The sequence below is a fragment of the Athene cunicularia genome (genome assembly GCF_003259725.1).
Source record: "Athene cunicularia isolate RWA chromosome 13 unlocalized genomic scaffold, athCun1 chr13_part1, whole genome shotgun sequence".
Lineage (NCBI taxonomy): Eukaryota > Metazoa > Chordata > Aves > Strigiformes > Strigidae > Athene > Athene cunicularia.
The window spans coordinates 951,815-977,900 of record NW_020799117.1 but is presented as its reverse complement, the minus strand read 5'-3'; the positions used below and the strand labels follow the sequence as shown (position 1 = coordinate 977,900).

The 26,086-nt window shown below is 47.6% G+C and overlaps 1 protein-coding gene and 1 long non-coding RNA gene across 2 annotated transcripts; both read right to left on the bottom strand.

Moving 5' to 3' along the window:
* Positions 1 to 9,034: 9,034 nt before the first annotated feature.
* LOC113485255 lies at positions 9,035 to 18,000 on the bottom strand. The gene is made up of 3 exons (XR_003399389.1): positions 17,891 to 18,000; positions 10,105 to 10,232; positions 9,035 to 9,273 (listed from the first exon to the last, which is right to left on the bottom strand). It is a non-coding gene; the product is annotated as an uncharacterized LOC113485255 (long non-coding RNA).
* A 1,128-nt stretch (positions 18,001 to 19,128) lies between these two features.
* On the bottom strand, positions 19,129 to 26,067 carry YIPF5 (Yip1 domain family member 5). Its single transcript, XM_026858436.1, has 5 exons — positions 25,912 to 26,067; positions 24,265 to 24,437; positions 22,935 to 23,080; positions 20,846 to 21,027; positions 19,129 to 20,184 (listed from the first exon to the last, which is right to left on the bottom strand). Exons 1-5 carry the CDS (start codon positions 26,010 to 26,012, stop codon positions 20,022 to 20,024), a joined length of 765 nt encoding a protein of 254 aa, XP_026714237.1. The 5' UTR covers positions 26,013 to 26,067; the 3' UTR covers positions 19,129 to 20,021.
* Between the last annotated feature and the right edge of the window lie 19 nt (positions 26,068 to 26,086).

Here is a 26,086-nt window from a genome sequence, read left to right as displayed (position 1 = left end):
AGACAGCCCCCACCCTAACCCACCCCTGGCCAGCAGGGCTGAGCCCACCCCCCCCTCACACCAGGGAGCAGCACCAGGAGAGCTGCCCCCACGCAACCATCAGCTCTTGGAGGCCCTTCCACCCCACAACAGCTGTAGAAAAAGAGGAGAGGGATGAACAGAGCAGCAGTGTAACTGCAGAGATGTCATCCACAAGAGATTTCAGGACCTTGAGCAGAAAGCACAAGTTTTACCGTCTACTACCCCAGAATGCCACATCCCACAGTAACGAGGGAAACGACTCTGGCAACCAGCAGCCGTTTGCTGTGGTCTCAGAAGAACGATCGAACAGGCGCAGCACCAGGGATGGCTCAGGCGCTCGTTAACAAAACACGAATCAAAGCCCAAAGCCAGGAGGGGCTCCTTGGTGGGACAAGATGTACCAGGAGAATGCCCAGAGGGGGCGGAAAAAGCCTGACTTCTGCAGGCACAGCACCGCTCGCAGGCCATTGCCTCTCCGGGCTCAAAGAGCTTCCCATCAGGAGCAGCCTTTCTCCTCCGGATTTGCAATTTTTCATGCTGTTGCAATATAAACAGTAACGACTATGGGTAAATGTTAGCTTTCAATGACAACCACTGTACATATAGATTTCATACGGTTTACTTTTCGTGTTTTGGTTAAAAGGTCAAAGTAGTGCTCAAATATTTGCAAGAGGCACGGAATTTATAGCACCTAAGAAATTACAGCACACAGTAAACACACACGCACCCTATTTATACGTCTATACGTCTAAAGAGAAACAGCATGGCTTCGGCAGTTAACTTGCTCCTGCTGGAAGGCGGGATACCAGAAGTAAACCCGTGTGCACAGCCTCACCCCTCCGTGCTCTTTGGAAATGCCTTCTTTCTACGGCACACATTAGCGCTTATTTCTATTTACATGATCTTTATTTAATTAAACACTGCTTTTCACACACACACACACACACACACACACTATTTAGCCGACCCTTACAGCTCTCCCTCTGAACGGAGAAAAGTTTCCTTTCCGCGGCCCCTTCTCCAGATGTTTGTCTCCCAGCAGCGATGGGGGATCAGCCCAGCTGCAGGAGAAGCAGGCGGTGTGCCCGAGGCCACCCCCACCTTGAGCCCTGACACACCGCGGAGGTGCCTGTTCCTGTCCCGAATGCTCGGGGGGGTCAGGGCACAGCTGTGTGCCCCCCCCTCACTGCACCACGCAGAGGGGTGCAAGCAGCTCCTGGCACCCCTAAAATCCTCCCACCTGAGCTCTGCCTCCAGCGTGGGGGCTGATCCCCCTTTCCTCCGAGCACTTCGCTCTCACAGGAAGGACACAGGTTTTCCTGACTCGCGCACACAGGCAGCTTCAGCCCGCGGGTGGGCACCAGCTCTGGAGGGGACACCCCACCACCAGGAAGGGTTTGCTGCCTCTCGCCGTGCCTGTGAGGCTACAGAGATGTTCAGTCACAGCATTACACACCAAGAGACCCCAGCAGCAAGCAGCTGCAAAGAGCTCCTCTCTCCTTTTTGCACCGAATCCGCCAAAAAGGGCGGGTGTGAAACCTTGGGAAAGCAGGAGAATCTCTCCAGGGAGCCCATGGGACATGCTGCCATCCAGGGGGGTGCTACCTCCAGTCTCAAGGTATCTACCAAAGAGGAACCTAGAGGTCAGGCAAAGCACCTCCAGTGACCCTCCCCAAGCTCAGCGAGACAGCAAGGGCCTGGCCCCGGCACACGCGGGAGCACGGGAAGGAGCAGAGCCGTGTCCTGCCACGAACAGCACCAGGATGTCCACCCGGGCATCCACAGTCTGCTGGGATGAGGATGGAAACCCGGATTTCAGTGGGAATTTGCTCTTCTGGCAAATACCATAAGCAAAGGTCCTCCCTCCCTGCTGGGCGTTACGGCTCGGTCAGGCCGGTGCAGCAGGAGGGACCCGACTCACGCAGCCCAGCGAGCACATTCATGAGCAACTCCACGAGAGTTTAATTATGATTAATAAAAGGATTGCAGCTGCAGCTTGGATTTGACATAATAAAACTCATTGCTCCAGTCGTTCCAAGAATGACCCAAGTTCACTGCTCGCTGCAATTCAAACGTTGGTTCCCAAGCAGCACCCAGTGGCAAGAAGAGTGGGCTCTCCTGATAAAGCAGAGCCTTAGGCTTTTGCAACGTAACCAACTAAATTTAGTGAGTCGACCCAAGCAAGAATGTGTTTATTATTTAGAGAAAACAAAATACTCAGTTTTAAGAATTGTCTTTCACAACACAAGAACTAGTGGGAAAAGCAAAAAAGCAAAAGCTCTTGACCCGGGTTACAAAGGATGGGGAAGGCAGCCAGTTCTGGGCAAACACAGCACACGCAGAATAGTGCAACTGGCTGAAGATTACCGACAAAGTCATTTGTTCTTAAGGCCGACGTATCGTTGTTAGGATTAGCCTAATAGTCGTGACTGTTTGCCTGTACAACAGCCAGCCCAGAGGCCGTATCCTCCCCCGGTGTTTGCAGATAAAAACCATAAAACAACTATTGCTGCTGCTCTGGCTCGTACCACAAAGTCCAACAGTAGGATTTTGCTCAGAAGGATTGTTAAATTATCCCAAAGATAAAACTCCAACTTCTTTTCCCTCAAACGGATTTTTATGTCTATACGTTCAAATTCTGAGCAGGAACCCCCAGTAGATTTTCTACCCTTTATGTTCCAGCATGGCAGCTGCCACCACGCTGAGCTGCAGCAGAGGAAAAAAAAAAAAAAACAAAAAAACAACAAACCAAACACCAGAGCTGTCACTTGGCAGCTTCTGCAAACATTTTTGCAGTACCTGACTCTTTCTAGGCTGTAAGTTACAAAGAGAAGGAAAACTTAAAAATAAACACCAGAATTCTTTGCATAGAAAGCATTCTTAAAACCCCTCCTATTTGAAATAAAATGTGGTCATTTTGATGTACATCGTCTCTTTTTCCCAGGTTTATTTTTGGAATTTTAGTTGCCATAACAACACAAAGCATTTCGCTGTATGGCATATACTGAAGTGAGTTTGTTCTGCCTTCTAATGCGCAGCAGAACCCGGACCACCCCCCATGCCCCAAAGGGGAGGAATGCTCCCCCGGCTCCAGGGCACCCTGGGGTGCCCACAGCCCCAGCATGGAACATCTCTGTGCAACAGCGAGCCCAAGAGCCAGGACTGCAGCTGCAGCAACCCGGGCACACACAGCAACAGCACATGGAGAAAAAAACAGCCAGGGAAGCAAACAGGAAAAAAAAACAGCCAGGGAAGCTCTGCTCTGGGGTGTGGTAACTACCACGCGGCCCCCGAGGAGCCCCTCTCCCACCCCTGCTCCCCCCAAGAAGCTCTTACCTGCAGCCAACACCCTCTCTGCAAGCAAAGTGACCCCCAGAAAAGGGGCAAGGCCCTGGGCTGGCTGTACAGATAAGGAGAGCTGAGAGGATGGGGCACACCTGAGCTGGCGGGGCACACCTGAGCTGGCCTGGCGGTTGGACTAGACGGTGGCTGTAGGTCCCATCCAGCTGCAATCATCTGTTCCGTTCTATTCTATGCACCTGTGGGGATGGGGCAACCCCCAGCCCCCTGCCCAGCCCGCAAACCCGCCCGAGGGGGTGGGAGCCGCTCGGGGGCTGTGCTGCGCTGCCAAGGGCAGGAGCGGCCTTTCCTGGGGGTCTCTGGCTGCAGTTACCGGGCTGAGCTGCAGGCTCCCAGCGCCTCGTCCCCCCCATGGGCCTGCCCTGATTGCATGTGACCTTTGAACATATATTTTTGCTAGTAAATAGTGTTGTTGCTGTAGCCACAATGACCTAAGACTGTAAGCAAGGGAGGAGATGCCAGAGTGTCTCTTGTGCTGATGCCGACTGCGTACAGCTGGGGACCGAGGGGGCTTGTTAAAAGTTGTCCTGCCCCTCTGGCCCGAGAGCTCAAGGGGTGCAGGGGGAGTAGAGCACTAACCTGTCCCCTGTGTGCTTTAATCCCCCTCCAGTAAATGCAGGAGGGCTTTGATGGGGTCTGCTGCTGCCAGGCTCCAGCAGCCCCAGGGCCCCCTACAGCAGGCAAGAGGCTCCTTAGGATTAGTCATGTATATAAACCGTTTATTGTTTCAAAACATGTTTTATCCGAAATGCGTTTCTTCTGCTCAAGCAGTACTTTGCTTCCCAAGAGCTGCCTGGTCACCAGGTAACTAAAAGAAGGGAGCAGTGGATGCTGAGCCCAGTTTGGAGAACTGAATGATTGCTAAACGCAGTTTTAAAATGTTTTCAAATGTTTACTCTCTTCTATATACCTTTTGCCGCAACAAAAGCGACAGTATTGTTTCTAAACAAAATAAACCAGAGGCAGTGACAGCAGGTTGACACTCCTGGCACTTCCAGTCGGGGGGGAAGGCTCTGCCCCGGCAGCTCCCGCAGCAAACCCGGCGCAGATGGACGCGCTCACACGCGGTGCGTGGCCGTGGAAGGCACGTTCCAGCTTCAAGCAACTGAAGGACTTTAATTAAAACCAGGGAAAAATGTTTTAAGCACAGAAAATACTGATCTTCTCCAAAATTATTTGTTCTGCTTGAAAGCTAAGGCTCTGCTTTAAGTCTGTTTTTATATGTCTCTTGGACTTGAATTATGGCACATTAATTATAGCCAGAGGCAATGAAGAAGTGTTATTCCTTTACAAAGAAGATGGAGAAATTCAGTTAAAAATAGATTATAACAGTGCTGTCAGGCACAGGCATTTTCCTGCCTCCGCTGGATTTCTGTTTTCCATAGACCAAGGCGGAATTTGCTCACAGAACATATGGAATTTTTATATTACTCAGCATAATTAAGTGTAACTGGTTAAGTGAGTGCAGTGACTGTGGAGGTCACTAGAACAGCCATTAACTTTTCCTTGCTAAGTGAAGTGGCAGTTAGCCAAAAAATCATTATCTATTTTTTTTATTATTATTATTTTTTTGAGCTTCTGTCGGAAGGGACGAGGAGAGGCTGCGCAGACGTGACACCCGCGGGTGCTGTGGGGCCGCGCTCCCCGCAGGAGGGAAAACTCGTGGCCAGATCTGGAGTCAGACGCAGAGCACCAGACCCAGGCGATCCGCTGAGATCTTGCAGGACCTGATGCCACCTGGAGACGTTGCCAACAGGGAAGGGGCACAGAAACCGCAGGCACCCACCGCCCCCTCGGGGAGAAGAACCGAGTTTTCTTTAAAAATGTAAGCTGTAGAGAAAATGGAAACTTTTGATAATTCACAGGTCAAAGGTTTCTGTCCTTACACTCTGACATGTTAGTGGGTATTCTTAAAACAGTATCACTGCTGTGAGTATCTGTGAGTGTCTGCACGTCACTGCTGGGCCCCAGCGTCTCGCTGAAGATGCTCTGCCCCGCTGCCCCCCCCGCTCCCTTCCTGTCCCCTCCTGCAGCACGCGTGTGGCCCTGCCACAAGCCCGGGGAACGGATTCCGCTGAAAACGAACCCAGCGAAGCCCAGAAGGAGTCCTTGGCAGGCGCAGGTTCTGGGTGCGGGTCCCCCAGCCCCGGGCCCCGTTGGCGCTCCCCTGGGGAAGGGATCCATCCCGCCGGGGCGCAGAGCCGAGCCGCAAACATTCCAGCGGCTGAGAGAAGGTGGAATACAGCGATTGCCATCTAGTGGCACAGGAAAATGGGCGCTGGGAACTTGGCGCTCGGGTTTTGTCGGCGGGGGATGCTCAGTCCAACTGCTGCTGCTCGGCCCCCCGCGGCAGAGCCGCTGCGGTCGGCGGGTCTGAGGTCAAACCGCTCTGCTTTCGCCTTTGCTCATCCTGCATTCGACATTCTCGAGGTATTTTGGCTAGCAAGCAAGGCCACAGGGTGATGCTGGGAAGAAGGGTCACTGTTGGTGCTGCTTCTCCTGGTGAAAGGGAGATTCGAGGTTGGGGACGCTCTGCCCGCGCTCACGCTTCACCCCAGGTTTAGGGAAACCCCGGCGGCTTTGCCAACCCCGCCGCGTGTGCCCAGCACAGAGGGTCCCCTCCCGCGGGGACACGTGCCCTGCGTGAGCCAGCCTTGGGCCCTGCTCCGGCCGCGGGAGGGGAGCACCCCACGGGGCACAGAGGCCTCCTGCGTGTCTCAGACATCCCGCTCTGGTCAAAGGGCGCGACTCGTCTGACCGATCGCGGTAGCCCACTTCAGGGTAAGAAAAGGACCTGATAGACCCTGTTTACTTCCACTGCCTGTAGAGCCTCGAGTGCTCTGCTCCTATACCGACACGTGCGTTACAGATATCCATCCGATCAGGAGAATCCCCCAGCCCGCGAGTTGAAACAAAGGCTGAAAACGGTGGGAAGTATTGAGAACCACAGCAATATAAATATAGTTTATTGGTTCAGAGAAGGATGCAGAGAGGTTGCTGATAACGGTCTAGGTTAACGAGCAGGAGGTAACTTTTGCTGTGGCTTTGTTTTCCCAGCAGAACTGGGGACCTAGACTGGTTCTGCTTTGCCCCCTCAGTGATCTCCAGACAAATCATTCCCCTTCTCTGTGTCTCAATTTCTCCCTCTGTGATGCAGAAATGATAATAATTAACCAACGTTTTTGTAAACTGGATGAGCTGAGACCGGTAAAAAGGGAAAAGGCATTTTATAGTAGGAGAAAACCGGAGCAGAATTATAACCCGTGACGCTTCATTGGCTTTCTAAGCTCGTCAGGTGTTGCGTTCGCGGGTTACTCTGGAAAGTCAGCTCAGCTCTCCTGCCCAGATGTATCGCCCGCGGACCTGCCACCTCGCCTAGCTGCGGGCTGGGAACAACAGAAACTTGATGATAACAGGGAAGAGCCGGGTAAAGGCATCAGGTTTGGGGACCCAGGCCCGAGCCTGCCACGTGCAGGTCTGCGAGGGGCTGGAGCTGGGGAAGGGACCCGCGGCAGCCCCGGCCCCAGCGATGGGGTGGGATGACGGCTGAAAAATCTCCTGCAGCGCCAAGTCTCAGCAGCGGCGCGAGGGGACGGGGAGGCTGTAGGAGCGCGGGCCAAGGCTGTTTATACCGCCAGAGCTCCGTGGAAGCGACCAGCAGCGTTTCTGCATGTAGCAAGCCCACCTCTACCCAGCACCTCCCGATGGCACGTTCGGATAGCAGCCCTCCAACTTCTTGCAGGGGTTAGGGGATTAATCAGAGGTTGTATGAAAAAGAAGCCAGGGCCATAGCAACCAGCCTAACACAGCCGGGTGGTATCTAAACACCAAGCCCATAGACATGGGAGCGAAGTGAGTTGTTTGGGGGATTACACTTCAGGTTTCCATGGAAAAAACTCCCGTAGAACATACTTCCAGCCAAATTACTGTGCGAACTGAAGAGAGGTTTCAGAGCTTCAGCTTGATGTTTTAAATGAATATTATCTAGCTGCTGCCAGCATTTTACGATTTCAAAATTTAGCTTAGCTGTATTTTCTCCAGGGTTCTGCCTGTATTTGCTTTGAAAATAATGAAGGAACAAGAAATGGCCTCTGTCATTATTCATTCATCTGCTGAGCAATCCAGAGCAAAAACAAACAAATGTGCTGGAGGCAGACGCGGGGAGAGGGCTGAACGTGAACGCTTCCGAGCTCCTTACAGCACGGGAACACTAGTGCCTCCTCAAAAACGCTGCGCGCGCGAAGAGCACGCAGCCTCCCTCGTACAGACAGAACAATCAGATGGCAGTAGGAGAAAAAACCCCTACAAGTCAGTGAAGACAATTTATTACAGGTTGCGGCAGAAGGACAAAACCTGTTGTGGTGTTTTGCCAGCGCAGATGCTTCCAGGTGCCTGGTTAAAGGGGAGTTCAGCACCCCCGCGGCAGGTCCCTCTGCGCAGGGATGCTTTGCCTTTCAGCAGCGCAACGGAATCTCCTGAGTGTGGTTCGCAGTGGCCTGGATTGTGCGGAGAAAGGAATAGCTCTGCATTGGCAAGGAACGGGGCCAGGAAAGGATTTTAAAGACTTTTTTTTTTTCCCCTTACCTCCAGTATTTGAAGTCCATTGGGATCCCCAGTATATCAAACTCTGCTGAGTTTCAGCCGGTGAGATTCTCCAGGTCAGTAAAATTAGTTTTCTCACCCAGAGCTGGACTCCAGGGTAAGAATAAGGTATTGTGCAGCAGAATTACTGAACTATTGAAAACCAGTATTCTTCATATCAACGTGACACATAGTTCTGGCTGTGAGTTGCAGGTACCATAGAGCATCGCTAGGATACACTTTAATGCTTTAAAAAACATGATCTGAAATAACCCAATTGGAATATTTTCATGCTGCTCAAATTTGTAATAGATTATAAATACCACATTCATATGTAATTCATGATGGAGAGAAATTATTTCAATAACATTTATTATTCGAGAATAAAAAGGAGTATTGGGTATGACTACTTAACGGTTATAAAAGTCAGGCTGGCAGCGGTTTTTACAGCTTCTGTGATTCAATTGGAAATAATTATTTTGGTAGCTCCCTGCCGGCCCTTCCCTCCTCTCCCCCACCCCTCAGTCCCAGCTCCTGGCCCCTGCAGAGGGGCTGTGCGTGGCCGCTCCCTCCCCGTGCTGGCAGACGGGTCCCCCCAGCCTGGAGAAGGGCTCAGGCAGTCGGCGAGTCGGTAAGAACGGTGTGTGCAGGCTCCGGGCCCGAGCAGAAGAGCCAGAGCTTGCCTAGAGCGGGCGGGTGGTTGGAGAGCTGGGGGGTGCTGCTACAGCAGCTTCTCCTGCGGGACGGGAAAGTCTCGGTTCTGCTTGTGCGGGAGAGGGAGGTGGGACGGGATGGAAGCCCCCGGGGCCGCGTCCTCGCAGGCAACGCACCCGCCTGCGCCCATCGGTGCTCCAGGCTGGTCCCTACAGGAGCTGGCTGGGATGGGAAGGCCCATCCCTGCGCTCCCAGTTTGGACTGGAAAGGGGCTGATGAGCACCCGAAGCTCATAACAGATGGTATTTGAGCACAAGTCACACCCATCCCAGGAATTCATTGATAATCAATAGGCTGAGAACTTTTAACTTTGCCTGTTCACCTCTTGCCAACTTTGTCCTCCTGCTTCTTACTGTAATCTGCAGTCCGTCAGCTGTTCACACCGCCAGTCCGATTTAATGGCAGATTAACATCCTGTGCTTCTCCTTAGCCAGTTTTGGTTTGGTTTTTCCCCTGCTAGCCAGGCTTTGCTGCCACAATGAACAACGGGCGGGTTTGCAGCCTGTGGCCGAGCTGGAGATCGGGCTCTGCACCGCGTGGATTCGCTCCCTGAGTTCTTTTCCTGTCATCTATTCCTCAAATGCAAATAAAAGGAACCTGCAGAAAAATAATTGGTTGTTTTGCCATTTCCATGCAAGCAAACAGAAAAGGCATTGCTATTCTTTTTGGCTCCTATTCCCTACTTAAACCGATGTATTTTTTTTTACAAGGTACAATTTTGGATGTCTTGTAAAAACTATCTGAAAGACACTGGATGCAAAAAAGTACAAAGAAGAACCAAGGGAGGGTTTTGGTGGTTATTTTGTTTGTTTTTTTGCTGGGGTTGGGGTTTTTTTTGACCATTTATCCTCTGCGTCCTGTCTACAGGCAGAAAGCTGCCTCAGACCCCGTTATACTCAGATGGGAAAGGAAACACTTGCTGTGTCTTAACAGGAGGTTCATCTCCACTTTGTGTGAGCCGTGGGCTCGCTGTGGGCTCCGCTGCATCCCCTGCACCGCTCGACCCCTGGCCCTGCAGACGGCCAGACCCACCTGGGAGCACCCCCAGGAGCATCCCCCCACCACGCCCAGGGTCGGGCTCCAGCCTGGCCTCGTGCAGCGATTGGTCCCGCCACAGGGAGGGGAGCGCGGGGCGAGGGCCTTCCAGGGTAGAATTTACTATCTATCACCACGTCCACTATGTACGCTGGGATGATTTATTTACGCAGGGAAAAGCCAAGAAAATTCCCAACTGAACCGTGCTCCTGACTCTTACATTTAAACAACTTCATGGCCAGGGAACGTGTTTTCCCTCTCTCTTTTCCTGTGTTTTCCATGACCATTTGTTAAACACATTACAACCCACGATTTACCTCACTCTGAAGCTCTGAGACCTTTCGTGGCTTTATTCCCTCCTGGCATTCTGTAGGTCAGTCGCTGTATGCTCACAACAGATGTCACGAGAAGGGGCAGGAGTACCGTGTGGAACAGGCAGTCCCGTTCCACGCGTGCCTGGGCTTCCGCGATCTGCTCCAGAGCGGCCTCGGCAGCCAGAGCAACGCGCCGCAGCCTCCGCCCTGGTGAGGGAAGCAAAGACTGGGTGGGAAAACTACCCCTAGCTAATACGTAGATAGGAGGATCGTTTACAAATTTAAACTCCACGTTCGCTCCAGGTCTGAAGCAAAAATAAGAAGAGATTTGAGGCAGAATTAGGCCCTTAAAGCTCAATTAAACCTCAGGCAGGACATTAAGATCTTTATACTTGGCGCACGAGTGAAGACCACTCGATGGCTGCAAATTTATTCCAAATTAACAGTGGTGCAAAGGAGTGAAGAATTAATCCAGTGATGTGGGCTTGGACCAATCAATCGTTCATAGTCACAATCTTCTTGTCTTTTGTCAATATGCATATTTAAAATTTATTTCTGATGCTTTATTCAGATATGACAGTGAAATCACCAGAGATTAACGAGTGAAATGAGAGGCCTGTTCAATTGAAAAAAAAACAACAAAAACCCCCCACACAAACTGTGATATTAAAGCAGGTAATGTTATCTAAACATTAAATAAACGAACAGAAATAAACTCCCCCATGGCATCAGAACCGTTATCATCTTGGTTGTGTAAACACAGGAATAAACAAACGCGTTCGGTCTAAAGGACACTGAAATTAAGTTAACATGAAACATCTGCCCCGCTCAGAAAGCCGTTACTGACATAAAAAACTGTGAATTCTCAACCTCCAGATCAAACCTACTATTACATGAGAGTTAAGTACATCTAGTTTAGATAAAAGGAGTCTGAGTATAAGAATTCTAGAGGAGCATAAAATAGCCAGAGGAAACATTAAAGCCCACTGCCGCTCATCAAGCAGATGTTCTTGTCACCGAACCGCTGCTACTGAAACCCACCCCCGGGGCGTTTCTCCACGTAAGATTATACCCACAGATCCCTTCTCATTCTTTAGCTTTCAAGAGCAATACAACTGCTGTGGCTTTTACTCAAGCAAATGTAATTAAACGATTCCAGTGTTTTACCGAAGCGCGCCTTTTTGGTGGGAAAAGCGCTGGATGGAGAACGCTGCCCCGGCTCGCCTCTGCGAGTTCAGTTTGCCTTCAGACAAACTCCCCCTACTCCTCCGCCCACGGCTGCAGCTCCAGAATTAGCAATCCCATTTTACAATTGATAAACTGATCTCAGGCCAGTTAACTCCCAGACTTGCTTAACTCAAGGCTGGCTGCTAAAATCAGCAACCCGATTTGCAGAGGACTGAGCCAATAGTCCTGCAAACAAACAATTCAAAGCAAAGCAAGGGCCGCCTTCTCACGTGTTGCGTAATCCAAAAGCACTCAAAGTCACCGTTTTGCATGTATTTAAAGACTGAAGTAGACCCAAAATATTCAGTGATGAAACCGTATGTCTGAAAGGCATCAAGAAGGTCAAACCACGGAGCGCTATTTTTATAATACTCTAGTCTGATTATTTCAGCTTCTTCTCCAAATAACGTCTCAATGGCTGATGACAGTAAATGAGGCCATCAAAGAAAATTTGATGCGTGTTCTTCTAGTAAAGATACGGAAAAACAAGCAGCCTACGCTGAGGTAAAAGGAAGAATAATAAGTGATCTGTAAACAAAGCTGCAAACAAGACTAAGAGACTTAGAACAAAAGATAAAAGCAAAGTACGTGGTCGTTCCTTAACAGGGAAGGGAGGCCAGTGCTGCTGGGTGATGCGGAGGTTAACATGCCCTTTGTATGTGAGCCCTCATCAAAACACCAGCTGTGACCAAACGCTTAAGCCCTTAAAAGGTTAAAGACTATTTCTGTAAATCGTGTGTCCATGGAGGCTTTGTTAAATGGTACTGGAGGATGCTCAGGGAACCAGACAGAGCAATTGCTCAGACACCTGCGATCATCTTGAGAATGTGTGCTGCCAGCGCGGGGATGGGGTTACGGAGGGACAAACAAAGCACTTTTTAAGAGGAGGGCCTGAGGAACAAATGCTAATGCCTGTAAGGAGGCTGGAAAAGAATTAAAAGAATCCATCTGTAGATACACAGAAGAAAATGAGGTGATAACAAACAGCCACTATGGGCTTGTAATGGAGAGAGAGCAGGTTAGGAGAACCTAGTTATCTCCTTCCCCAGCTAACTGGGCTTATTAAAGACAGGGAAGAAGCTGATGTGACACCGGCTTATGAGAAACACAGTTCAGAAAAAATTACTCTAAAGGTTGAAATGTGAGCGCAAAATGATGACTGCACCACGAGAAAATGCAGGCGAGAGACCCCACCCTCCGTCTGCACTATCCACTATTTCAATCAACACGGGGGGTGAAACGCAAAGAAATTTAAAGATAACAAAGTGGAAGGCATCGCGATCACTTTGGAGATGGGATTAGAGTTCAGAATGATCTACATAAATTGGAGAAATGATCTGAATCGTTCAGACGGAATTCTGTACAGTGCACAACGCTTTTAAAGAAATGTCAACGCCTGTAAACAAGACGGGCTCAGCGGCACTTCTGTAGGAGAGGATTTGGGGATTGCAGTGGATAGTCAGTTTTTTTTCAAGAAAAGAGAAGAACGACAGGGGAAACTAGAACAAGTTCACCATTATGTAAGAGGCTGCTGCCAAAAGGAAGAGAATAAGCTGCCTTTCGTGTCCACTGTGGATAGAATAGTAATAATAGAGTGCATTAAAGGGAGGAAGAAATAAGCCTGACATCATGAACCATTTCCTAATCATAAAGTTAGCAAAGCACTGACAAGGTGTTCAAGGGAGATTGTGCCATTTCCTCCAGCTGGAGTTCTAAAGGACAGGTCAGAAATGAGATCATCTTGCCGTTACACCAGGTGATGGACTTCTCTGGTCCCACCCTGACCTTCTGCAGCGGAATGCAGAGGAGTGGGAACGAGCAGCCTTCAGAGGGCAGGGGGGAGGCGGCCACAGAACCCAGCCAGGGTGTTAACTCTTGGAAAACGGCCCTGACACGGGGGGGCTCTGCCTTCAGGAAATCTGGGTCCAATTCCATGAGTGCAGCCACTAGACTGATCTTCCGCCGAGCACGAGGCGGTGCCAAGGCAGCCAGAAGTCTGTGGTTTCAGGGGGTGCTGCGCAGAGAACCCCATCTGACTTTCCTGGACCACTCTATTCCAAAAGATAAAAATCACTCCTGTATCCTAAGGGGAATGTTAAAATTTTTCAAATCCCATATAAAATGATTAAAGGTAATTCTGTACCTTGCAGGCTCAGGGCTTTTAAAACGGACCAAATGGGCATTCGGCAGAATTTATCTAAATGAATCTGTAAGAAAGTAGAGCGGCAAGTAATGTGACATCTGCTGTTGGCATTAGTTAAGTGCAGACACGGCATTCTTCAGATCTCCTAACCTTGTCTGAACCCGTAATTTTTAATTGGGACAAAACTGGAATGAGACAATCATCCTGAATTTAAATGTTTCGATTTGTGAGTCAGTAAAGCAGCTGCACTACCAGCAGAGCCTTGCTAAGATGCTAGATTATCTTTTCCTATTGGTAATTAAGGTTTAAACTAGCCACTAAAACAATCAGAAGATTGACTCGTATTGATAAAGTGGAGATTAAAGAAAGAAAAAGGCACCAAACTCATTAAAATCCTCTGTAACATGTCATGAGTCTTCAGTGTTTTTCTTGAGGGTACGAGGACAATATGACCTTAAACTTTCTTGGGTAAGTGAACATGAGCAGGTTAATACAGTAAGTTTTTAAGGTGGATTTTCACTTCTTGAGACTGCGTCCTCTACTAGAACAAAAGGCCTCTATGCACACACTTTTTTCAGACTCTACATGTCTGAGGTAAGGAGCTGGCATCAATCTCTCAACACAAATTCTTTTCTCTGCGGATGTGGCTGGTCTGAGCGCAGGCTCGGGAGGCTGGACATCGCTTGGGTCCAACGCTGTCCGGAGGAGAGGTACCAGCCAAGCGTCCGAGTCTCTCAGGTTCAGTCGCAATGAAGGGCATTTGTCCAGATTTGCCTGACATAATTATTGGCCAAATATTCATCTTGCTGATTCAGCTAAGTCTCCTGTTGAGCTAAATGGGAATTCTGCCTGGAAAAAAAATGAGAAGCTGGCACCCACCAGAGTGGGATAAATCAGCCCCAAGTAAGAACGCCTGGATTTTACCCTGAGGCCCAAACGGCCTCGAGTTTGGATTCATAAAAACTGTGGAAGATAAGCCTTCGCTAGTGCTTGCTGCCAACAGGCCTGGAAACTCTGGCAAAAAGTGCTGGGTCCCATGCTGAGCTGGGCCACTAACCCACATCTCCAGTGGGCCCCTCTGAGAGGCCGTTGGGTGGGCAAGCCGCACGGGGGAGAATAGCCAAGGTGAACTCCCCTCTTGTAGCACATTTAGCAACACGAGATGCAAACCGTGCAATCACAGAGGCAAAACGACTGCCTGTGCCACAGGAACCACCCGACCCTCTGTGCCAGGGAACCGGCAGTCCGGAGAGAGGGAATCTTCCCGACTCCTCTTTGGCAATAAATCATTATTCTCCAAACTTGAGAAAACAGAGCGGGTAAAGTGCTTTAGGCAGGGTCTGGTCCAAAGCCCGATGGGAAGTGTGGGTCACTGCAGTGGAGAGAGGCCCGTGAGAGCTGGGCTCGTCCTTCCGATGGACGCACAGGCGGCTTCTTCCCTTCGGCTGCGGCTCTGGCACGGGAGCGGATGCAAATTCCATGCCCGAAAAGTGAATAGGTCTGGTAGATCAATAGGTAAGGCAGGTATGCAAGAACATTAGATTTTCCTACGCTAACAGGAGAAAAGCAAGAACATTGGGAAAAAACGCATAGAAATCATAGAAATATGTAGGGTAAGAGCACCGTAATTCCAAGGGTGATGCGGTGGGGTTTAGCGTGTAAAGAAACAGAGCAACGCCCGCCTTCCTAAAGACACATAATTACAAGACAATTTTTGAGAGAGGCCTGTTCCAGTACTAGCGTCTAATTTTAGACAATCTTCCACTTCACCATGCCCGATGAGGGCCAAAGAACCCTCGCTTTTCTAATGTCAGTGCTTCCTGCAATAAAGCAAAGAAATAATAGGAGAAAAAGAATGCCCTTAAGAGCACAATGCTTGCAGTCCTTCCTAAAGCATGGCCTGCTGCTTGGCTAATGGCCTGCTGGCTTTGATTAGCAAAGCACAAAGCTGGCAAACACAATCAACAGACTTTCCAATTACAAAACCTCCTCCCACTTTCAAACTGTGTCCCAGAGAGCTGGGCTGAGAATTCCACCCCCCCCCCCTCCAGGAGAAACACCCCATTATGTTTTGCCGGGGTAAAGATGGCCAAATGCAGCAGGACTTACACAAATTACATACAGCTCCTTACTCCATTCCTTGTCTACAAAGCAGGACAAGAGAACTTCCCCATCTCACAGGGCACTCAGGGATAGCCACAATCAATAGCCCGAGGTCCTCACATCTTGAGCTATTAGGGCTTGCAACTCCTAAGCAACAAGAAGTATTTCAAAAAACTCTTTTAATCTCATAGATTTTGTAAATAAATTTAGTTTTGAGAGGGATGCTATTTAACTAAATTTTAAAAGTAAAGGAAGGAGCTGTCAACTTACGTGGACAAAAGATACCAAGACAACACGACAGCACAGCGGGATCCACGCTCGGAAGAGCTCGCCTGCCTGTATCGCCCAACACTTGGAAAGGCACTGAATTACCCAGAGAAAAATCATTCTATGTGCTTTTGGACCATGTACAAAAACCAAAGAGACCTCCTGGTAACGAGAAAAAAAAAAAAGCCAGTGAGAAATATTACAGCTTTTCACAAAGAATGAGACGTAGCGAAGGTTTCCCGTTGCCAGGAGGGCTCCCCAGCACACGCGGCATCTCCGCTCATGTCACAGGCCACGACTGGAACCCTTCCCTTCCCCATGGCAGGGGACAGAACCCAGCCCGACAGCGTTAGCTGCTCGCCTGCCTGCGAGCGTGACTGCTACTGCTGTCGGGGCAGGCGAGCGAGGAGGGCAAGGAGGGAAAGGAGGGGAAAGGCTTCCTGGCGCGGAGCCGTGCCAGCCCGAGTGCCAGCCCGAGTCCTGCCTCGCGCGTGGGGAGCGTCGCGGCGCAGCAGACATGCTGCAGGCCCACCCTGTGGAGAAGCAGGAAATGGCAAGTCCCGGTTACTCCATTCCTTCCGTTTTTGTGTAAGGTTAAGAGCAGACACACCAAAGCACACCGGGACCGACAGCCTGTCCAGGGAAGTCAAGGGGCAGGGCGCAGCGGGGCTCTTTTAGCTAACGGAGCTCCTGAAAAACATTCACAAACTTTTAAACGATGCTGTTGACATGAACTAACGCACCGTTAGCGCACTAGTGAGCAGCTCGGCCCCACCGAGGGCTCTGGCTGTCTCCCAGCCCAGCCCCTGCACCACGGAGCGTGTGCCCAACCCCAACCGCTGCTCCCCGAGAACAGGAGTCCCAGCTCCCTCCTGCACGGGTTATCCCCTGAAAACATCCTGGTGCTGATACCTGGAGCGAAGCCTAAGGGTATTCCAGGTGCTTATCACAGACCCAGACAACGTCTCTCCAGTACCCCGGCCTGGAGCGCTCCTCTCCCTGGAAAGAAGGTCGTTGCTTTGGGGAGGAGGCGGCGAGAGTGTGAGCAGTGTCGGTGACCCCCCCACAGACCCAGGAGGCTCCTCTCCAGCTGCGAGGATGAGGAACATCTGGCTTCCCACAAAGCACCACATCAGTCCCTGCTCTCTGCAGCTTCTGAAGGTATTCATCCATCGCTAAACCAGCAACAGCCCCTCAAGAACAGATGCCAACACCAACACAGCTGAAAGGCACAGGGGCACAGAAAAAACACAGTTTAGTAAAAGATTTGTTGGTACTTACGGAAACGTTGCCTACAGAAACCAGCTGAGCTGCAGTCAGCAGCTGCCCCCCAAACAAAGCTACTGTGGAAACATCCACAAACCGGGACAAAAAAAAGGACAAACCAGGAAAGGTAACACTTAACTTTTGTAGAATAGGAAGTAATTTCAAGATTGGGTGTGATAACAGCAGTGGTTTTAAAAAAGCAACACTCGCATTCATATTTGAACACTTTAAGCTGAGTAACATGAAAATGTCAACAGACAATGCAGGATGGAAGCAAGTAATGTTGGTATTCCATCTGAAAACTGGATGAGAATACCGATGTGAACAGACTGTGGGGGAAGAGATCAGATTTAGAAAGTAAAAAGAATAAAAAGTCCTACTAAATATGAAAGGCAAATACGGAAGTAAAGAATTACAGCATACAATCTTGTCATTCTATGACACGGCAAGATTAAATCGTCTGAAGTGTAACCAAAACCGAAGCAAGAACTAGGACAAAACATTATCACAGAAAATCAATGGAATTGACTTTGGAAAGGCAATAAACAGTCAATGGAATCACATTAATTAATGTACCGGGAATTTGGGGTATTTAGGACTACCAGTCTAGACATAACATCTTGTTTTTATGAAGCCCTCTATGAATTAGAGCGTTGGACCTTCTACACCCCCCCGCTTCTCTCCTGCCCCGGGGAGAAGTTAGAAATCCACTTGCTAAACACTCCACACCGAGGGCTGGAGAACACAAAGTGCTCCCGAAACTCACCGGCCAGACCCTGCAGCTCGAGGAGAGCGTGTAGGATCCTTTGTGGCCAGAGCAAGGACTTGGTGAACATATATAATAGATCTAAATAAATACCTTTTCATACGGCCTTTCCAAACTCAGCAGCTGTATGGCCGGTGCTACACTGAGATGAGTGAATTCTAATGTTTTTCCTGGGCACTTAGCTTGCTCGTGCTGCGGTGAGAGAAAAGGTTATTATGAATAACGCTTTAACACAGACATAATCGCCCTGGAAGCGATCCACAGAATCGGCACAAGCCTTAAGAAGTGACCCACATTTGTCTATGCAAGGTAAGCTTAATCAGCCACTTCACAAAAATACAGTTATTTGAGAATTAGAACCTGATATGCTCAAGAAAGTTTGTGGGCTTTTATACTTACTAGAACAATTCTGCATTTAATTAGGCCTCATTAGTAAAGATAATCGGTGTAATTTATTTGCACAAATACAGGACATCATGCTCCACCAGCAGGTAATGTTCTTCATTAAAAGCAGTAAGAACTTTGTGCGCCAGGGCAGCCGCGGCATACTCATCTGAAGAAATCAGAACTACAAAGTACAGAGTAAAATGTTTTGCTTAATAAAAATCAACTCACCGTTTTATTTAGGATGATAACTTGCAATAAACATATCAAAGTAAAAAATTATCTGAGCTCTTGAATTTGCTTCTGGGAGGAAACTGAAGTGTTTTATCTGTGTCTTGAGTTTTAAAATTCATTGTAACAGCCAGTTACAGCCCCAACCGCGGGTCAGGGCTTTGGGCATCTGGGCACGGGACTCAGGGGCTTTATGCTCAGATGACACTTCCCACAACTCCCAGTGCCACGATCAAAAGCTGGCCCAGGCCAACAGCAAAGGGCCGTCAGTAGCTTCTGGTGGCACTAGGAAGGTATTTTTAGGACAACGTGCAGGACTAAGGAAAGAGTGAACAGAGAGTGTGCTGAGCCTTCGCAACCATTCATTCACGTGTCACTAGGAGCAGTTTCCCTCCGAGGATGCATTTTCACCCTGAGCCTTACCAGAAGGTGTTAACGTACCACACCACCCCGCAAACCCCTCCCCAGTATGAGTTAAGCCATGCCTGGATCCTTTTCGTGTTTTAAGAATTAGCAAGTGCTGAAGAACAATTTCTGCTTTCTCACTTCTCACACTTGGAAGACTTCTTGTGACTAACATCACAACCTCGTTGTGCTTCTCATGGTGACTGAGGCAAATAGCCAATCCACTAACTGAACAGCTTTAAATATGATTTTGCTTCGCATAACTGAACCCCATTAAAAAGGAAAGATTAGAAAAATCAAACGCATTTTTCAAAATCTAAGGAAAATTTAATCAATACGCCTTAAATTATTTTACAGTAACTACAATACTGACAAGCATAACATTTCCAAAATGGTGTTTTCCTTGGAAGTACTGCAAAAGAGATTACTCTTCATCTACCAGTATGTGCACCGTTAGGAAAAGAGACTCTAGTTGAAGTCATCTTCAGAAATCCAAGTTAACATATAGCTACTTAGACATCCAAATGTATTCAGAGTTCAAATGTGACAGAATTACAGATCCCTTTTAAGCATCTGTTTTCTAAATCATAATTTAAGTATCTTAAATCCTGAAATACCATCACATCAAATGAACAAAGAAATGAGACCAAAGAGCTTAAGAGTATATTTGTCAAAATATAGAAAATGCTCTAATTGCTTGTGTTCATTTGTGCATTTTGCTGTTGGTAAGAGGGTAAGGAAACAGGTTCCTTATTACTGCAGATTTATTCAGAGTACCGCAAATCTACTGCAAGTGCAGTTCCGTTAACTTTTCCAGATAAAAATCTATCATTTTATAACTGCAACGCTTCTCCCTCCCTCCCCTAAAAAAAAGAGAAAACAAACAAAAAACACAACCCTCAAATAAACAACCAAAAGTTACTTTGCTAAAGATAGAGGAATGGGAAAGAAATGACATTAACCTGATAAGCATGAACACTTATTAAAGCTATAGACACCTCAGGTCAATTGAAAACAGTATTCAAAGTCCTAAAAAAGTGAACACGAGACATTTGTTTTCATCGGTCCAGATGATTCAAAACAGGTCTAAGTTTTGTGACAGCAACACTACACAGTTGTTTGCAGCTGCTTCTGGTCCAACTAAAGGTTCCAAGTTGATGTTTTCATTTTGGCCCACTGGAGTCCAACGGTTTGGACAGTCTATTCAAAACACAGAAATGAGAGCAAAGACTCCATACAATAAAGCACAGGGGTATGCTACTAGAAGTTGTTGTCCTTCCATTGCTAAGGCAGAAATAAAGATTTTGGAAGCAGAAAAACTGCACCAGCCAATGATACCAGCCGTGAGAATTATCCCCATCACTCCCCTGTAAAAACAGAAATAAAAAAGAGAATTCATGTAAGACTGGTGTATGTACGCTTATAGGAGTCCTAACTAGACTCCTTCTAACACCTTTACAGCTTCTAAGATGAATTTTGGCTTTTATCTTTGACTTTTTGAATTAAATAGTCCCAGTAAAGACTTCAGAACGATATTATTCCGTTATGACAGTATATAAAAAAAACCCAAACTAACTACGTGCATATGAAACGTAAAAGCAGTCAGTAAAGGAACTGCATCAAGTTCTTCCTTTCCAGTCCCTAATTTTGTACAGCTATGAGGAATCCCACTGATTTTCTTCCATTTGTCAAATTCAAATTTGCATCTTAAATTACAATTACTTGTAGACTTTACAGGTACTGAGATCTGTCAGACTCGAAGCTGACTGCAAACAAACTTGATATTGTTATTTGAGTCTACGTATTCAAAAGCTGCCAGCTGACTTACAGCTCAAACCAGCGTTCACCTTTCATCCAGTAAACACCTGAAGACTGCTGATATTTGCATCTTCACGCTTACTACAAATTCCTGTCGCATTCAAATTCTACGCGGCTTCATTGCTGAACATGACAATTCCTTTTAATAACTTCCTCCACCATCCCACAGGAGAGGAATCTCTTACCAGATCACAAAGCTTATGTACTTACTGCAACGAAAATACAATGGCGGAAGTGGAAAGTAGGATCATAGGAAGGAGACAGTATCCAAGGACACTGGCGACGCAGCCGAAGGAGACACCCGTCATGCTCATTAAGTTCAGGAGACAAAACATCCCCAAGCACCCGATTGCACTTATTCCGTACACGTAGCCAAACTGGATTTTCCCAGCCTGAAAGCGAAGCAGTGACGCCAGTTAGTGACCAGCGGGAGCAACGTCCCCCCAAATGGACATTCAGGGGGGGTCTTCACCTTCCCCTGCCCCCAATTCCTACATTCACATCCACCAGGCAGCGTTTGCCCACAGCAGGAAGGAATCCCAGGACGTCTGTATGTTGTAGGCACCCAAGAGGCACATTTATCCCAACGTTACCTCTCTCGATGGACAGGATCAAACTGTTATTCTTCGATCTGAGCTGCAAATCCTTTAAGGTTTAATCAACTAGCTTCTCATGCTGATTACTTCCAATAATAATCTTTACAGAGCTAGCGCACAAAGACAAAAAATTGTGAATTGGGAACTTCTTAACAAATCCAAACCTAGCGTCCTTTAATTTGTGACAGACTCCACAAAGCTGTGGCACAACGTAAACTGTAAAAAGCTGAGCTGCAAAGCACCGTATGCGAACGGCAGAACTAACTCACGCCGATTTTAAAAGGTCGAAATCAGAACTTTGCCTACTACCAGTATGCAGAAGGCACACACGCGTTGTTCCAAGACATACACATCCCACGTCCGTCTCTTTTTCCAGCGATGAGACCAACGCTTCCCGCGCTAACACCCATCAAACCACACACTGCTCGGTGCTCGCAGCTCCAGGAACACGGGACAGGGCGTCCCCCACTACTAACTTCCAGTTTACTTACCCTCTTCTTCCTCAAACGCCACAGAAACCAACCATATCTGCTTTAATCTTTTTGCTAAGCTCAGCTTGTTTTCTTCCACTACCATCAATGTATTTTTTTAAAAAAAGCACATAGGAGAAAGTAATCATTTCATGGGAAAAGAACATCCAAATGTACCTGTTATAAATATGGTCATTAATTCTACTGGCCTAGTTTCCATAAATAAAAGTTACTTATAGAAGTAGGCTTGAAGTCCCTTTGTACCAAAACACTGTGTTCCAAGTGTCATAGCAATGTGAAAGTTTAGGCAAAAATTAAATGCAGTGCCCAAAGGCAGAGAAAAAACATCTGATTCAAAATATTGAAGCTTTCAATGATGAGAAAGACTGTTTGCTGCTACTCTGTCATTTCATAATTGGCAGTTTTGAGTCACCAGCACAATCTTACTTCAATTAAGCTCACTAAAAAAACCACCAAGCTTCAACAGCTGCCGGCCTGTTCAGAAGTATAAACAATCTGAAAGCAGGTTTACTGTAGAAGTGTTGCACCAGACTGGCTCAAGACCGACACATGCCTAACTCATCAGCACTTAGGAAATCACTTTTTACACAGGAATTTTGAGTTTTCTTGCCTCTTGAGTTAAAGAGCAATGAATAAAGAGCACGGAGTGAAGAAACACAATGAAACAGGGAAACAGGCTCAAATATTAAACACAGTAAGAGTTCAAATATAAACTCTTAAATGGAGAAATGAAATAAATGTTAAATATTTAATGTGTCCACTGTTCTGATTCCTGGTAAGACAGAAGATGACAGAGATGCTGCAAAAAGACAAGGTGTGATTCTGAAAGTAAGACGTCTCAATCTACAACACCCCCCAAAATCTGAAAACATTCGGGCACTCCCATTCCTGTGACAAAAGGGAGCCACATTCCTCAAAAGCAAAGTAGGAAAATAAATACGAATTACATTGAAATAATTGCCATGAAAAAAAAAAAACAAACAAGCACAAAGACTTGGATTCAAACGCCACAGAAGTGACGTGACAGGGAACTCATTCATTTCAGCCAGCGGTGCGTGGAGCCCCGGCTCCTCTTTCTTGGTCAGAACGTGCTTTTTTGGCCTCCATACCAAGAATTCCCTTCTAATAAACCTACAGGTACCGGGAAAAAAAGCCAAGTTGTTCTGAGAATATTAATGCACAAACAGTGGCATTTTGCAGCCCATATCTCACCAGTAACAAGGTGGCCCCAAACACCAGGCAGAAGACCATCGGTCCAGCCAAGTCAGTCTCATTCATGATGCTGCCATCTGCCACCTTCAGCGGGTGCAGCACTGTTAGTGTCTTCTGCCAGATGTGGTCAAAGTTGATCCCCAATTCTACAAGTTACATGAAAAGAATTATGCATACTTATTTCATTTTTTCACATCCTGTTGCCCTCATCTGCTTCACTCTTAGGTTTTCCCTGCCTCTCCACTTTTAAATCTCCTCCAGGTACCATCCTATGGGGACTAGAAATTCATCTTTCCTCGAGCTGCCTCTGCAGATTCCAGGTCTCAAATGCTCAGAACAGACAAGGTGGTTTCCTGAGGATGAGGTAAGGGTGGAAGCGCAGTGTTCTGGGGCAGCCCAGGAGTTCTTTTAGCCCAGTACCCCATCCCTGGAAGTACCCAAAAGCAGACGTGTACGAGAGCAGAAGCACAGACATTCACCAGGTCTCCAATGACCAGTGCTCAAGGATTTCTAATTCAAAGTAGTTTCTCTGGACTTAACTACCTCAGCAGATTTTTCTTTCATAAGCAGCCACTAAAATCCCACCCACCCTTTTAACACTCAGGGTCTCCTGAAAAGGAGTTCCAGAGCTCCCTCCGATATGATTTCAGGTCTCCATCCACCCTGTTTGACCACAGTAGCACACGAAAACCCAGTTATGAATGCCGTCCCTCTCTGCCCTCCGCGGGCCCTGGGACGCATCTATTTTTTGAAGAAAACCAAAAAAGCACAGCAGGGTGGGAATGCCCATCTCTCTAACCAGTAACAGGGAGGGCTTCTTCAGTTGTCTGGTACTGAACAATGACAGCTGTAAGCTGGAAACCAAAACCATCGATCCAGACACTAACTACGTGTCTGGTCTGCAGAACTGGAATTCCTGCAGCGTCTAGCATTCCTCTTTAGCAATGAAAGATTTCAGTTCTAACCAGAGAATCAACCGAAACCAACTGCATTGATCTATTTTACAAAAACTGGGCAACTGTCAGTATTATTTGCAACAACAAAAATAGCAAGTGTTCTGTCACAAGAGCTGTCTGAAGCCATGCTATCCATTTAATTGTCTCCCACAGAACAGCTGGTGTGAAGTAATAGAGCACAATTCTAAAACTGCCAAAGCTCACACAAGAACATGTATTTCATATACCAAAATACAGTTAAACAAACACACACAATTAACAAGAATTTCAAATCAACTGCGCTCTTTCAGAAGCAGGGAATACACACCCCGCTGCTCGACCTATCCCCAAATTGGGAGGAGTTTTGGCTTTTGGCCATAAAACATAAGTTATACCTTCTAATAGAGGAGGCTCATCCTCAAAATTACTTCCATAAAAAGACTGTGCTGAAGTTGGAGTGTATGTCTGTGTTGGCTGGTAAATCTGCCCCGTGTAAGGCTGCTGCTGCTGCATCATGTCTGGAGGGACAAATCCACTCTGCTGAGAGTATTCGTAGCCTCCATACTGCCTGCAAAGAACGACATCGCATTGTGGGCAGAGACAGACTTGTAAACACCTCTCTGCAAAAGCAAAGCTTATTTTCAGGAAGCAAACTTCAGTGAGGTGTTTCAGCAAACAATCCTTCCTCCTCCTTCTTCAAAAAGTCACATTATATGATCCCCAACTCGGATCTGGGCCTACAGCCACACTCACCCAAAGCCTTACAAACAAACTGTTAAGCTAAACAAGATCATTCTTGCTAGATACACTAGTATTGCTTCTTGGTTTTAAGTCAGCAGCCTGGAGAAACGAGCGTTATCCAGGGACTGAATTACTACAACAGGCTGTAGACCTGGAAAAGAGGAGGAAAATTTTACATCCCAAACTTATTCCAACATTGTCCATTAATTACCACTGACAGCCCATTTGATGCCACCGTTAATTTGCTACTCAGAATGCTTATTTTCAAACTCACTACTAGAGAGCAAAGTTACTCAGACTGTCACTTTTGTTCCCCTCTACATTTAAAAATAAGCATAGCAAAAAAAAAAAGCTGTTTTCCCCTTCACTTGTGCACCATGTGTATCAGGCAGCATTATGACATATAGGGAGGAATTATGATACAGATATTAAACACATTGTGACATCTACCTACAGGACATGATGCAGAGGGGGGGGTGGGGAAGTCAGTATATTTCATATATTCTCAATTATTTTCTAACAAATCAATTTATACTGCTTTTGGAATACTTGCTATTACAGATTTAATATGTATAAAAATATACATTGCTATCTTAAAAAAAAAGCCTCACCAAAGCTGTCCTTTGTTCCTAAACAAACTCATAAATTCTTGCCGCTAGACATTTTGAAGTCTGAGTACAGAGAGTTCAGTAAACATCTTATAAAGAATGAAACCCCAGCACTCCTCCTTTCCTTGTGTTAGCAGAGTCCAGCCCCATCCCAGCCCTGTGGCCCTTTCCAGGATGCAAAGAGGCACCGACCTGCTCTGTCTAGCGCAGGGATCACCCCGGTCACGTAAGGGGCCAAACCCCCGCCCGCCACTGGCCACTCGCACGGGGCTCCCTGACCTCGAAGCTTCCGCCAAGCTTCCCTCCTCAAGCCCAGGCACCACCACGGACATTGCAGGCTCGTTTATCTGACCCTGTAACTAATTTTTATTTCCTGAGTGACTGGAGATGGACTTAGAGAACAACAACCTTTCCCCCTCCCCCCCCCCAAGATGTTCATACGATTACTCGTATGATTTATCATCTCTGCTTTACAATGTAGGTAGAGTATTCAACACACAACTGCTCCGTAACTCTACACACAGAAGTTGTGCTCTTTATAGAGCAGAGCAGCAGGGATTCATTTCCAGTCACCAGCAGCTGGGAAAACTTCCAATCTTTTCCTGAACGGACTATGCAAACAGACTGGGGCTCTGTCACTAAAGCAGCACGACCGAAGGGCTTTACACGAGGGACAAGGGCATGCACAAGTACTTGCTGTACGGCCTCCCGCTGTAATCGTAGGGCTGCGTCTGGTCATCAATGCTGTAACTGGTCTGGAAGAAGTCTGTGTTGAAGCTGTCAAACCCAGACATCGCAAATTATCTGCAAGAGAACAGCGAGGCTGGCTCGGGTCTCCAGAGCCGCCCCGCTGGGAGAGGCCGAGCGG